The following is a 14,869-nucleotide window of genomic DNA, read 5'->3' as shown; positions in this document are numbered from 1 at the left end:
AGGATAGTGAAGAAGGCGTTTGGTATGCTTTCCTTTATTGGTCAGAGTATTGAGTACAGGAGTTGGGAGGTCATGTTGCGGCTGTACAGGACATTGGTTAGGCCACTGTTGGAATATTGCGTGCAATTCTGGTCTCCTTCCTATTGGAAAGATGTTGTGAAACTTGAAAGGGTTCAGAAAAGATGTTGCCAGGGTTGGAGGATTTGAGCTATAGGGAGAGGCTGGGCTGTTTTCCCTGGAGCGCGGAGGCTGAGGGGTGACCTTATAGAGGTTTACAAAATTATGACTGGCATGGATAGGATAAATAGACAAAGTCTTTTCTCTGGGGTCGGGGAGTCCAGAACTAGAGGGCATAAGTTTAGGGTGAGAGGGGAAAGATATAAAAGAGACCTAAGGGACAACATTTTTACGCAGAGGGTGGTATGTGTGTGGAATGAGCTGCCAGAGGATGTGGTGGAGACTGGTACAATTGCAACATTTAAGAGGCATTTGGATGGGTATATGAATAGGAAGGGTTTGGAGGGATATGGACCGGGTGCTGGCAAGTGGGACTAGATTGGGTTGGGATATCTGGTTGGCATGGACAGGTTGGACCGAAGAGTCTGTTTCCGTGCAGTGCATCTCTATGACTCTATGACCTTACATTTACCCTGTCATTATCCTTTCATGCTCCCTTTCTTTCTAATTTCATTTTAAGACCTCCCTTGCACATTCTCAAGGCTTCTGTTGTTTTGAGCACTCAGTATCTGCCATAAGCATCCCGTTTTCTCCTTATCCAATCCTGTACATTCCTCGATATCCAGGATTCACTGAACTTGTTGGGCCCCTTTTACCTTTAGTGGAACATGTTGGCCCTAACCTCATGATATTTCCTTCTTGAATGCATCCAACAGCTCTAACACAAGGTTTACCTAAAAATATTAGTTCCAGTCCACTTTGGCCAAATCATACCCAATCTTCTTAAAATCAGCTCTTCCCCAGTTGAGAACTTTGATTTCAGGACCATCCTTGTCCTTTTCCTTAACAATTTTGAATATAACAGAGTTATGGTCACTGTCAGCATAAAATGGTTCCCCCCCAACCCCCACCACCTCCCAAAACTGATGTTTCAACCACATGCCCAGTTTGTCAACTGAAACTAAGTACAACAACACCCCTCTCTTGTAGGGCTTTCTATGTACAGACATAAAAGCTCTCATGGATGCATTTTAAGAACTCTGCTCCCTCTGAACCATTCACACTATGAGACCCCTAGTTAACACCTCATTTTCCATCTTGGGCCCCTGCAAACACATGCCACCAACATTGATTTCACCACTGTCCTCATTTCCCCTCCCCCCCATCTCATCCCAGATCCAACAGACCAACTCAGCACTGTCCCTTGATCTGTCCCTCCTGTCCATCTTCCTTTCCACCTATCTGCTCCACCCTCTGCTCTGACCTATTGCCATCACCCCCATCTGCATCTACCTGTTGCCTTCCCAATTACCTTCTCCCCAGCCCTGCACCCCCCAGTTATCTCTCAGCCCCCTCCCCTCTCCCCACCTCCCTTCCCTTCCACATTTCTGATAAGGGCATTCTCCTGCTCTACCCAAGCTGCCTGACCTGCTGTGCTTTTCCAGCACCACAGTTTTCGACATTGATCTCCAACATTTGCAGTCCTCCTTTCTTCTACCACCCCCCCCCCCCCCCCTCAATTAATGCTGAGGAATTTGAAGTCCTCAAAATCACTATCCTACTATATTTAGACTACTTTGAACTTTATCTACATATCTGCTGTATTTCTCTCAGTCTGTTCGGGAGGGGGCTACAGTACACAGTGATGTGAATGCTCCTTTTTGGTTTTAAATTCTACCCATATGGCTTAATTTCTCTGTGTACAGACTAGAAAGTGTAGAGTGTTTCTCTGGCTCAGCATGACACTCTGCACAAACTTGAGAGCGTGGAGTGTCTCACCAGGTCCGGGTGATACTGTGTACAGACTGGACAGTGGGCGTGTCTCTCCGAGTCAGAGTAATGGCTTGTATCGTGTGGCCAGTAAATCCGGGAACGCGGAGCTTTTGCTGTCCCCGCGTTTGTGCAGTAGCTCCCTCTGGTACATTGTTGAGCATTGACAGCGGACGAGGTTCCCTGTTGTTATTTATAAACGGACGGATCGAACGACAGGGGAACTGAGATCGCGCTCACATCACCTGCACAGGAAGATGCTGAACGGGAATGTTACTAGGCGCCAGCAAATGCAGTCTTGTGTGGGAGATGCCATGGCTGGTTAGCGCTTCTGTCGATCGATAAGGAAAGCTTGCGGGAAACATGGATGAGAAATGTAACAGGCGGCTGCTGTTGCTGGTATTGGTCGTCTTGTTTGTGGTGATCATTTTCCAGTATGTTTGCCCTGGAGCCAGTTCCTGCCGAATGCAATGGGGGGACAGAGCCCTGGACTTTGGGCTGTCTCCCCTTGGTCAGCGTCCGGGGGCGGAGGAGCGGAGGTTCCAGGGTGCCTTCAATTTCACCGAGCGGGATCTCTGGAGGCGGCTGGATTTTGACATCAAAGGGGACGACGTGATCGTCTTCTTGCACATACAGAAGACCGGCGGCACCACTTTCGGGAGGCATCTGGTGCGGAACATCCGGTTGGAGCAGCCCTGTGACTGTCGGGCCGGACAGAAGAAATGCACTTGCCACCGGCCAGGCAAGAGAGAGAGCTGGCTGTTCTCCAGGTTCTCCACCGGCTGGAGCTGTGGGCTGCATGCAGATTGGACCGAGCTGGTCAACTGTGTGCCAGCCCTCATGGAGAACCCACAGCAACGAGACACTCACAGGTGAGAAACAGGGCAAAAATATAAAGCTGAGCAACCAACCTGGGCCACAGCTTCCCTGGTCATGTCAGCATAGTACCAGGCTGTAGCCAGAGTCAGTCCTACTGACAGTCAGCTTTGTTTTTGTTCAATGTAAATAGCTTTCGGATGTAATCTTTATTCAAAATGGCCTGTGAAAATGCTTTTATACATATACACATTCTAGTGACCATGTTTGTAAAAGATTGGAGAGGTGGGGGTGGTGGTTGGAGTTCAAATTCTTGGCCTTCCCTAAACTCAAATTTGATTTTTAAAGAAAGCCTTACAGGGCTGAGCAGAGGTAGAAAGATCAACACACCATAGGAGTGCATCTCCTGCAGCAACAATCTGCATAGAAAGGAAAGGAATACAAATCATAGGCATCTGCTTTTAAAGATGGAAAACAGCAGAACTTTAAAAAGAAATGATATTATGAACATTGAATGTATCTGAATCTAAAGTTGTGCCCAATTCAGTCCTGATTTGTCTTATAACAACTTGACTTATCCACTCGGTATTTCTTTATGAATCTTTCAGATTCCAACAGACAACATGAATTTTTTTGTTTATTTGCTACTCAAAATCATGAACTTCATGCCTCTGAAGGTCCCTGGACAAATATCATCTTTAGAACTAAAGAACCTAACCATATTTTGCAACCCAGTTTTCAAAGGTTTTTAAAATCTTGGTTGAGTGTATGGTGCTGGAAAAACACAGCAGGTCAGGCAGTATCCGAGAATCGAGGCTTCAGGTAAGAGCCCTTCATCAGGAATGAGGCTTGTGGGTTGAGGAGGGGTTACTGAGAAATAAATGAAAGGGGGGTAGGCCTAGGGAGAAGGTAGCTAGGAATATGATAGGTAGATGAAGGTGCAGTGGAAGTGATAGGTTGGAGGGGAGGGTGGAGCGGATGGGTGAGAAGGAAGGAAGATGGACAGGTACAATTGGTCAAGGCGGTGGTACCGAGTTGGAGGCTTGGGACTAGGATAAGGTAAGGACAGGGCAAATGAGGAAACTGATGAAATCCACGTTGATCCCATGGTGGAAATTGAGGCATTCTTCGTCCAGGGGTCAGGTAGTAAGGGTTTGGTGATGAAGGAAGCCCAGCACCTGCCCTTGGTGGAGTGGGAGGGGGAATTAAAATTTTCGCCCACGGGACAGTGGCATTGGTTGGTATTGGTGTCCCAGAGATGTTCTCTAAAACAATCCGCAAATTGGCATCCTGTCTCCCTGATGTAGAGGAGACCTCATCAGGTGCAACAGATACAGTAGATAATGTGCATGGAGGTACAGTAAAATTCTGTCAGATGTGGAAAGATCTTTTGGGGGCTTGGACAGAGGTGAAGAAGGGGTGTGGGTGCAGGTTTTGCATTTCTTGCAGTGGCAGGGGAAGGTGCTGGAAGTGGGGTGAGGGCTAGTGGGAGGCATGAATCTGACAAAGGAGTTGCGGAGGAAATGGTCTCTCTGGAATGTAGTGGGGTGGGAAGGAACTAGATCTCTAGTGGGTCAGCTCTGTTTGCAGGTGGTGGAAGTGTTGGTGGGTGCAATAGGTGGATGAAGTTGTGGTTAATGTGGTAGGTTGGAGAGGAGTGTGGAGTGGATAGGTGGGAAGTAAGATGGACAGGTAGAACACAGGTCATGAGGGCGGTGCCAAGTTGGAAGGTTGGATCTGGGATAATGTGGGGGGGAAATGAGGAGACTCGTGAAATCCAAATTGATCCTGTGTGGTTTGGGGGTCCCAAGGCGGAAGATGTGGCATTGTTCCTCCAGGCATCGGGTGGTTAGGGTTTGGCAATTGTGGAAGCCCAGGACCTGCACATCCTTGGTGGAGTGGGAGGGGGAGTTGAAGTGTTTGGCCACGGAACGGTGGGGTTGGTTGGTGCAGATGTCATGGAGTTGTTCTCTAAAGCATTCTGCAAGTAGGCATCCTATCTCCCCAATGTAGAGGAGACAGCATCAGGAGCAACGGATATAGTAAATGACGTGTGGAAATGCAGGTAAAACTCTGATAGATGTGGAAGGCACCTTTGGGACCTGAAGATCACCTGGACCATTTTATACCTCCATCCCCTTCCTGGACCTCCCCATCTCCATCAACGGTGCCAGATTCAATACGGGCATCTTCTACAAACCGACTGACTCCCACAGCTACCTGTACTACACTTCCTCCCACCCTGCCTCCTGTAAAAACATTATCCCTTATTCCCAATTCCTTCAACTCCACTGCATCTGCTCTGAGGAGGACCAGTTTCACCACAGAATACAGCAAATGGCCTTCTTCTTCAAAGACCGCAATTTTCCCTCCCACGTGGTCAATGATGTATCTTTGGAGCACAGGCCTACAGTACTATACTCAAGATGTCTTCTGGGGCATAACGTTTTCTGATTACAGTGCACTAAGCCATTTCTTGATACCAAATAGGTTGAACTGAATTAGCATCAGTCCAATTCCCAAAGTGTGGGGTTCCTCTGCTTTCTATCTCGCTCCTTTCTTAAATATTTGCCAAACAAAATGCAAAACTGCAAATGGTGGAAATCTGAAACAAAAACAGATATTTCTGGAGGAACTCAGCAGATCTGGCAGCATGTATAGATAGAAGGCAGAATCAACATTTCAAGTCCACTGACACTTCTCCAGTTCCAGTGATGGTGTTTTAGGTTCGTTCCTCCCAATCACTTTTTGATTTTCAATTATCATTTGGACACGTTCTAAGTCTCTTCCCGTGAAGATAGACGCAAAACGCCTGTTCAAAGCCTTCACCATTTTTTTGTGTGGGAATGCTGGATGACAAGAGAAATTGAGGTTTTGGTCAAAAATAAGAAGGAAACATATGTCAAGTATAGACAGCAGGGATCATGTGGATCCCTTGAAGAGGATGAAGGCAGTAGGTTATCTACTGAAGAAGGAAATCAGGAGGATAAAAAGGCGATATGAGATAGTTTTGGCAAATAGGGTTTAGAAGATTCCAAAGGGATTCTACAAATACATTAAGGACAAAAGAGTAACAAGAGAGAGAATAGGGCCCCTCAAGGATCAGTAAGGCCACTTATGTATGGAACCATAGGAGATGAGGCAGATACTAAAACAAGTATTTTGCATTAGATTTTACTGTGGAGAAGGATATGGAAGATGGAGAACATGGGAAAATAAATATCAACATCTTGAAAAATGTCCACATTACAAAGGAGGAAGTGTTGGATATCTTAAAATGCATAAAAGTGAATAAGTCTCCAGAACCTGATCAGGTATACTCTAGAACTTGGTGGGAAGCTAGGAAAGCATTTGCCGGGCCCCCTTGCTGAGATATTTGTATAATCAATAGTCACACATGAGGTGCCGGAAGACTAGAGGTTGACTAAGCTATTTAAGAAATGTGGTAAGGAAAAGCCAGGGAACTATAGATCAGTATTGGGCAAGTTAGATTAAATTAGATTACTTACAGTGTGGAAACAGGCCCTTCAGCCCAACAAGTCCACACCGACCTGCCAAAGCGTAACCCACCCATACCCCTACATTTACCCTTTACCTAATACTACGGGCAATTTAGCATGGCCAATTCACCTGACCTGCACATCTTTGGACTGTGTGAGGAAACCGGAGCACCCGGAGGACACACACACAGACTCGGGGAGAACGTGCAAACTCCACACAGTCAGTCGCCTGAGGCGGGAATTGAGCCCAAGTCTCTGGTGCTGTGAGGCAGCAGTGCTAACCACTGTGCCACCATGAATCCTGAGGGACAGGAATTAGATGTATTTGGAAAGGCAATGACTGATCAGGGATAGTAAATGTGGCATGGGCAATCATGTCTTATTAACTTGATTGAGTTTTTTGAAGAAGTACTGAAGAGGGTGGAACAGTGGATGTGATCTATATCAACTTCAGTATGGCGTTTAACATGGTGCCTCATGGTAGACTGGTTAGAAAGGTTCAATCACATGGAATACAGAAAGAACTAGCCATTTGGTCACAGAACTGACTTGAAGGTAGAAGAAAGATGGTCGTGATGGTGGATTGCTTTTTAGACTGGAGGGCTGTGACTAGTGGTGTGCCAGAATGATTGGTGTTGGGTCCACTGCTTTTTGTCACTTATATAAATTATTTGAATATGTACTTAGGAGATGTGGTTAATAAGTTTGCAGACGACACCAAAATTGGAGATGCAGTGGTCAGAGAAGAAGGTTACCTCAGGGTACAACGGGATCTTGATCAGATGGGCTGAGGACTGGCAGATAGACTTTTATTTAGATAACTATGAGGTGCTGCATTTTTGGAAAGGCAGATCAGGGCAGGACTTAGGCACTTAATGCTAAGGTCCTGGGGAATGTTGCTGAACAAAGAGACCTTTGAGTGTAGATGCATAGTTCCTTGAAAGTGTAATGCCAGGTAGACAGGATAATGAAGAAGTTGAGAGTGTGGTGCTGGAAAAGCACAGCAGATCAGACAGCATCCGAGGAGCAGGAGCGTCGATGTTTCGGATGTGAGTGAAGGGGATTGTAAGATAAATAGGAGGGAGTGGACTGGGGGGTAAGGTAGCTGAGACTGTGATAGGTAGGTGGAGATGGGGGTAATGGTGATAGGTCAGAGGGGAGGGTGGAGCAGATAGGTGGGAAGGATGATGGACTGGTAGAACAGATCATGAGGGCGGTGCCGAGCTGGAAAGTTGGATAAGGTGGGGGGAAGGGAAATGAGGAAACTGGTGAAATCCACATTGATGCCATGAAGTTGGAGGGTCCCAAGGCAGAAGGTGGGGCGTTCTTCTTCCAGGCGTCAGGTGGTTAAGGAGTGGCAATGGAGGAGGCCCAGGACCTGCATGTCCTTGGCAGAGTGGAAGCGGGAGTTGAAGTATTCGGCCACAGGGCGGTGGGGTTGATTGGTGTGGGTCTCCCGGAGATGTTTTGTGAAGCGCTTTGCGAGTAGGACTCTTCAGAGAACATCTCCAGGACACCCGCACCAACCAACCCCACTGCCTGGTGGCTGGACACTTCAACTCCCCCTCCCACTCTGCCAAAGACATGCAGGTCCTGGGCCTTCCCCATCGCCACTCCCTAACCACCCATCACCTGGGGGAAAAACATCTCATCTTCCTCCAACCCCAAGGCATCAATGTGGATTTCACCCGTTTCCTCATTTTCCCTCTCCCCAACCTTCCAACTCAGCACTGCCCTCCTGACCTGTCCTACGTGTCCATCTTCCTTCCCACCTATCCACTCCACCCTCCTCTCCGACCTATCATCATTAACCCCACCTCCATCTACCTATCACACTCTTGGCTACCTTCCCACTAGCAGCCCCCCCCCCCCCCCCCCCCCACCCCACCACCGCCATTTATCTCACCACCCCCTCGTTCACAACCTCATTCCTGATTAAGGACTTTTGCCCGAAGGACTTTTTCTCCTGCTCCTCGGATGCTGTCTGACCTGCAGAGCTTTTCCAGCACCACACTCTTGACTCTAACCTCCAGCATCTGCAGCAACTTTCGCCCAGGATAGTGAAGAAGACATTCAGTGTGCTTGCCGTTATTGGTCAGTGCATTGAAACAGGAGTTGGAAGGTCACATTGGGGATGTATAGGACATTGTTCTGGCCACTTTTGGAATGTTGCTTGCAATTCTCATCTCCCCACTATTGGAAGGAAATTGTGAAACTTGAAAAGGTCCAGAAAAGATTTACAAGGATATTGCCAGGTTTGGAGGGTTTGTGCTAACTGGAGAGGCAAAATAGGCTGGGACTATTTTTCTTGGAGCATCAGAAGCTGAGGGGTGACCTGAAAGATGTTTATAAAATTATGAGAGGCATAGATAGGCTGAATAAACAAAGTCTTTTCCCTGGGATAGGGGAGTCCAAAACTAGAGGACATAAGTTTAAGGTGAGAAGGGAAAATTTAAAAGGGTCCTAAGGGGCAACATTTTCATGCAAAGGATAATGCCTGTATGGAATGAGCTGCCAGAGGAAGTGGTGGAGACTGGTACAATTAAAACATTTAAAAGGCATTTGAATAGCGAGGGTTCAGAGGGATATGGGCCGAATGCTGGCAAATGAGACTAGATTTATTTAGAATATCTGGTAGGCATGGGCTGACAGATCTGTTTCCATGGTGTCCTGCTCCATGACACTAATTGTGTTCCAATTGCCCAGAGTCATTCTCTGGAGGAACAACACAAGTTACCCTGTTCCTATTCAAATACTTGTAGATGCTCTTACTATCTAGTTTTATCATTGCTAGCTCAATTTGTCCCATATGTCTGTCTTTCATTTTAAATTGCATGTTTCTTGACAGTTTTATAGAACTCAATGATGAAGGAATGGACCAATTGGTAGCTCACAGACAGAAAAGGCCAGGGCAATGTTGAGACAAGGCAGACAGGCAAATCAAAACCCTACTATGACCAAAAACCAGGTGATTTGTGCTAACAAATATCTGTTATTCCTATTATGTTCTTTTAAACTTGATTTCCTGCTTCCACTTTGGGACAGATACCATTGAGCTTTTTCTGTTACAATTTTCTGGTTCTGAAAATGAATGGATAAGCTTACCCTTTGAGCTAATGGTGTGCACCAATGTTTGCACAGCACTGCACACTCTCACAAATTGGGCTCCTGGAAAGCAGCATAATCATTGTGTTTTCCTCAGCAAATCCATTTACATGCTTCCTGTAAAATCACATGCTGTCTCAGTTTGATTTGGTTGCTCATATCCCATTATTCCACATACTCCACTTGCAGACTCTACCTTTCTGAGAACTTTGTAAGGCAGACACTGGAACATATTGAGATAGCACAGAGGAGCCAGTTTACGCCCCACAGACCTTGCAGCATGCTCCACAGCTTTCCTACATCATAGCCAATGTGACTCATGTCATTATTTCCTCACAATCACTAGAATCCTGCAGAGCTTCCTTTCCTGTGACTATATGGACTTTGATCAGATGGGCCAATGGGCCAAAGAGTGGCGGATAGAGTTTAGTTTAGATAAATGTGAGATGCTGCATTTGGAAGCACAAATCAGGGCAGGACCTAGACACTTAATTGTAAGGTCCTGAGGAGTTTGCTGAACAAAGCGACCTTGAAGTGCAGATTCATAGTTCCTTGAAAGTGGAGTCGCAGGTGGATAGGATAAAGAGACCATTGAGTATACTTTGCTTTATTGGTCAGAGCATTAATTATGGGAATTTGGAGGGCATGTTGCAAGTGTACAGGACATTGGTTAGGCTACTTTTGGAATATTGTATGTAATTCTGATCTCCCTCTTATCAGAAAGATGTTGTGAAATGTGAAAGGGTTCAGAAAAAATTTACAAAGATATTGCCACGGTTGGAGGATTTGGGCTATAGGGAGAGGCTGAATAGGCTGGGGCTGTTTTCCCCATTTCAATGCTGCCACATCTCTATGACTCTATGTTGTGTTAAATGAGTGTCCTTAGTGACAATGCCTCCAGTACGCTACAGGAAAACACTCCCCTTCTATTTTCATACCCCCAGAGAATGAACTCCTTCGCTTCTAGTCATGTATTGCCCACCTCTTAATCTGAGTTATGTTATCCCTGAGTATGGAGAGCCCACCCTCAGAAATTATTCTCTACCTAAAGGAACCTTGCAACATTTCTTCATTACTCACATTGATTGTATCTGCATCATAATCTGCATCCGCATTCTCACCTCACTGACAGTGTAAGTGTCACTGAGATCAGTCAGGGCACCCTTGGCTATAATTTCAAATGCTAGCTCTATACTTTGTTGGTTCATTAGAACATTAGGCATACACATTACTGATGATGTGAACAAACAATAGGTGTCCCATTGGAAGACCATCATTCCTTGTGATGATGGATGATGCTCTACTCCTTTCACTTCTGACAACCTTATCAGTACTTAGTGGTGTAGTGAGGCTACAGAAAGTTTACATGTAGTGCTACTTAAGAGATATTTACAAAGCTACAGATTGGATGGTTTAAATGATCACCTGAACCACACATATGCCCTCAGAACTTTATCTTTGTGGACCATCATTTCCAGGTACTGCTCCAACATCTCTAGCTGACTGGGTTCAGCCTGCTGACTGCTGCCCACTGGTGTCAGTGATGTGATGACCTTGGCAGGGATCCTTTGTGTCTTGAAGCCTGGAGGTCTTCTGAGCCTGACATGCTGAAGGTAATGGGTCACTTCTGTAGCAGGTTGTTTTTGGAGTGCCCTGAGATAAGTACCCTGTGATGTATGGATGACACTCTTCCTTCTTGTGAGTGTGCGATGGCATCTCCCTGACTCCTTAAGGTGAAGGGGCACCTGGAGAGAAGTCAAAGTGAGCCCCCCTTGTTTTACCATTGATGAAGTGCACCCATGAAGTGCAGGTCAGAAGGCAGCTAAGACCTCACTGTTTGGAATGGACACTGTTCTAGTTCAAAATGATGTTTCCCTGTTTGTCTCCACATGTCCAACCCATAACTTAGAGTTCATCATCCATACGAAGCTGAGCTAGGGTCTGGGTTTCAGCAGGTCTCTGGAGTCAGAAAAAGTATCCTTTGCTTCTGTATTTGCCATGGACTTGTTTGTGATCCAAGCTAACTCTACATTCTGCACCTGTGCTGGTGAATGTCATGTAGGCAAATGCCATGCCAGTGTCCAATTTGAAGGTAGGGTGACTTTCTCAGAGTTGGTGGTGGAGCTTGAAGGAGGAGCTGAGGGTGGAGACTGGGAAAGAGTGCCCCCTTCTTCTCTCATATTTCACTTAGTAACTGGAATGGAGAAGAGAAAGAACATGGTGCTAGTTATATGTACTCACTTATGGAAACAAGGCCCTTCTATGTCAACACATTTGACAATAGCAAACTGGAAACATCTTCGCTAATGTCATGAGAGAGTCCTATCTCTCTGATGAAACTGGCATGGTCATAAACCTCCTCTTCCTTCTTTTTGAAATGGGTGAAGATGCGGATGTCTGGCATCCACTTGCTGACAGTCTGGACCCCTCCCTCCTGTCAAACAATGAAGGTTGGAGTGCCATAGCACACCAACCTTCATGAAGGTTGGTGTGTGAGCATCAGCATGTATAACCAGGCCACTCCTGAGCTCTGCACAGTAAGTGATTCCCAATTGAGGACTGGTAGAATATTGCCAGAATGAGGTGATTGTGGCACATTCAGTGCACATATCCTACTTGGTGCTGAGGCTTGCGGGTGAGCCTCTCTCTGCATTGGCTCAGTTAGACTGAGTGATGTCTGCAAAAGTGTCAGCGGACAGTGAGCAGATAGTGCCAACTACCTGTGCAGAATGTAGGCAATCCTTTATTCTTTTCCTGCACACTAGATTCCCATAGGCACTGAGCCTTGCTGTGGCCTCTATTCAGACTGCCTTGGGCCGATGAGAGGACCTTAGGGAACAGGAACTGCTGCCTTTCCTGGATAGCCCAGACGGGGACCTTGTAATAGTGGGTCTAGTTTCCTCTTGCTGTGAGACATCTCCATGGGAATGTGGGTTTGAGAGGGAAGGGGCCAACACAGGCTGCCTGTTGCCTCCCCTGCACTGAGTGGATGCCTGTTCATGTGGCCTTTAAGTATGGCATCCTGGCCTTCAACCATGATAGTTCTCCATGGAGGTGAGAACTTCCTGCTCACCTCTCCACCTCATCAAATTCACTGTTCTCCTCACAAGAGCAGCAAATACATGAGAATACCACCAGCTGCAAGTTCCCCTTCAAGCCACTCACCATCCTGACTTGGAAAATGACAGCATTCTGTCATAGCCACTGGGTCAAAATCCTCAAACCCCCTCCCAAGCAGCATTTTGAGTCTATCTACAGCAAATGAATTGCAGCAGTTTAAGAAGGCAGCTCGCCACCACCTTCTCAAGGGCAATTATGAATGGGAATAAATGCTGGTCCATCCAGTAATGCCCACACCTCATGAATGAATTAAAACCTTAGGGCAAGATTTATTGCATCAGGTTTTTGCTGTTCCTCACTTCTAGTCAAACTGGCATCTTCACTGTTTCCAAAAATATTATGCAAATATGCAAAATCATGGTAGCAAATGTGGTAAGCATGAAAACTGAAATAATGTCATGCTATCCCAAGTAGGCTGGGATCAGGATCAACTGATGGATTCTGGTTAATATAAAGGATAAAACTTTACTAAATAGTCGGATATATCCTACAATATTTAGTGTATCTTGACAACAACTGGAGAAGGTACATGGCTTTTCCAACTTCTGCGTATTTGTGGTTTGATCAGAAGGGACATTGTCAAGTGGATTGGCCCCTAGGCTAGCAATATGCACATTTAGATAACTTATACAACAATTAAATGCTGACTGGATTTTTTCTCTGAAAGTGATGTTCTAAAATCAATTAAATGGGAGAGAGTGAATCAACCTCAGACTTTATTAACTGAACTTATTAAGTACTTGTTTTTCTAGTTAGGCAATTAAAAGTTAGAAAACCATTAGGTGATCTAGGAAGACTACCTGTAGCAGTGCTTTTACATTATGATGGCTATACGTCTTTAAACAATTGAGAAAGACATGGACATTTGATGCGGGCATTGACCTGAAATCCGATAATGAAGAATGAATTTTAGTTTTAACCTTGTAATTTGGATAGTGTAATGATTGGAATGAGATCAGCCAGAAGGATCTCACAGAATCTGAGTTCTCTGATTGGTGCTGTTAACCTGAGCTAACAGGATCAATGTCATGTACTATGTACTTGTAAATAAAGGGTGACTTGGTGAGGGATACTGACCTTCATGGAGTTGTTTCAGATAGCATTTAGGATGGCCTACGTCTGTGATCTAATTTCTTGTTTAAACACCAGCAAACCTATTTAATAGGTTATTCTGTGTTGAAGTCTAATATATCTATTCATTTAAGTATAATGTGGATGCTATCTTATAAATCAGACACAGTGCCACTCAGCTCCTGTTAGAAAGTCTACACAGCAGACATATTAACATGTATCAAACTAATACTGTGACCAACATCTCTACCACCTCCTGTTTCATGATTATTTTGGCAACATATATTCCATTGGTTAAAAGCAGCTGTAAAGTATTCATTTAGTACCACAATAATGCCATCTGTTTCTATAAATATGTCTCATTTTTTGATGCCTACTTAACCTCACCCCTCCTTTTACTACCCTTTAACTATTTATACACTGATAGAAGGTTGTTGAATTTTCTTTGTGTTAACCTGATCAGTCTCCTATTCTGTCTTTGTTTTCCTTGTTCATTTCTCCTTTGAACTTATTGTATTCAATTTAGTTCTCACTTGCATGTTCACTGCTTTATCCAACCTCCCAATACTGCTGTTGTAATCCCAGATTCTTGTCCTGCCACTTCATTCCACCTTCCACTCTCACAACTTCATCTACAAGTCCTTTCATACTATTTTATGCCAGATCCACTCTAAATTTTAAGCTTCTCTACATTCTGCATATTTTTGAATTAAACTGTTCAGAAATGTAAATACACACCTGTAGAGAAGGTGGGGCTTGAACCTAGGTCTCTTGGCTGTAAGGTAGGGATACTATTACCACACCACAAGAACCCCTAATGTACATTCCCTATCATTCTCTTATTTAACTGATTTTTCTAATCAATCTATTCAGAGATTTTATAATTCACCTCTAGAGCAGTAGGACTTGCACCCAGGCCTCTCAGTCCAGGGGTAGGGATTGCACTTCAACGAATTTTTTTCATGTACATTCACTAATACTAACTCCCTGTAAGGGCTACCCATCTTTGAAAGACACAAAATAGCTGACAAGCGTTAAATTCACTCTCTCAGCAGATCAGGTAAGGGCTGTTTGGCAGTGACTGCTTGAAGGATCGGTGACGTTTATTTAACGGTTTAAATTTGAAAGTTTTTTTTAAAAAGCGCGGAGCGGACCCGGAAGCTGGTGTAGCGCAAGCTTACCTGGGTAAGTCATTTTTTTTTCCATTAAAAAGGCACACAGGAGAGGAACCCGAGGCACTACAGAGGTAGAGCCTCCCACCCGCCCTCCTCCTCTAATAATAAGACCCGTTGTGGTAAGAAGGTAAGTGC

The 14,869-nt window shown here is 45.2% G+C and overlaps 1 protein-coding gene across 1 annotated transcript in view; it reads left to right on the top strand.

The window, feature by feature from the left end:
* Positions 1-2,111: 2,111 nt before the first annotated feature.
* hs6st3b (heparan sulfate 6-O-sulfotransferase 3b) overlaps positions 2,112-14,869 on the top strand; it is an 82,186-nt gene continuing 69,428 nt past the window's right edge. The window contains exon 1 of the mRNA XM_060826540.1: positions 2,112-2,819. Within this exon, the coding sequence (XP_060682523.1) occupies positions 2,311-2,819 (509 nt within the window). The 5' untranslated portion in view covers positions 2,112-2,310. The remainder of the gene's footprint in view (positions 2,820-14,869) is intronic.

The sequence above is a fragment of the Hemiscyllium ocellatum genome, chromosome 6, assembly GCF_020745735.1.
Source record: "Hemiscyllium ocellatum isolate sHemOce1 chromosome 6, sHemOce1.pat.X.cur, whole genome shotgun sequence".
Classification (NCBI taxonomy): Eukaryota; Metazoa; Chordata; class Chondrichthyes; order Orectolobiformes; family Hemiscylliidae; genus Hemiscyllium; species Hemiscyllium ocellatum.
This window is presented reverse-complemented; position numbering and strand designations above follow the sequence as displayed.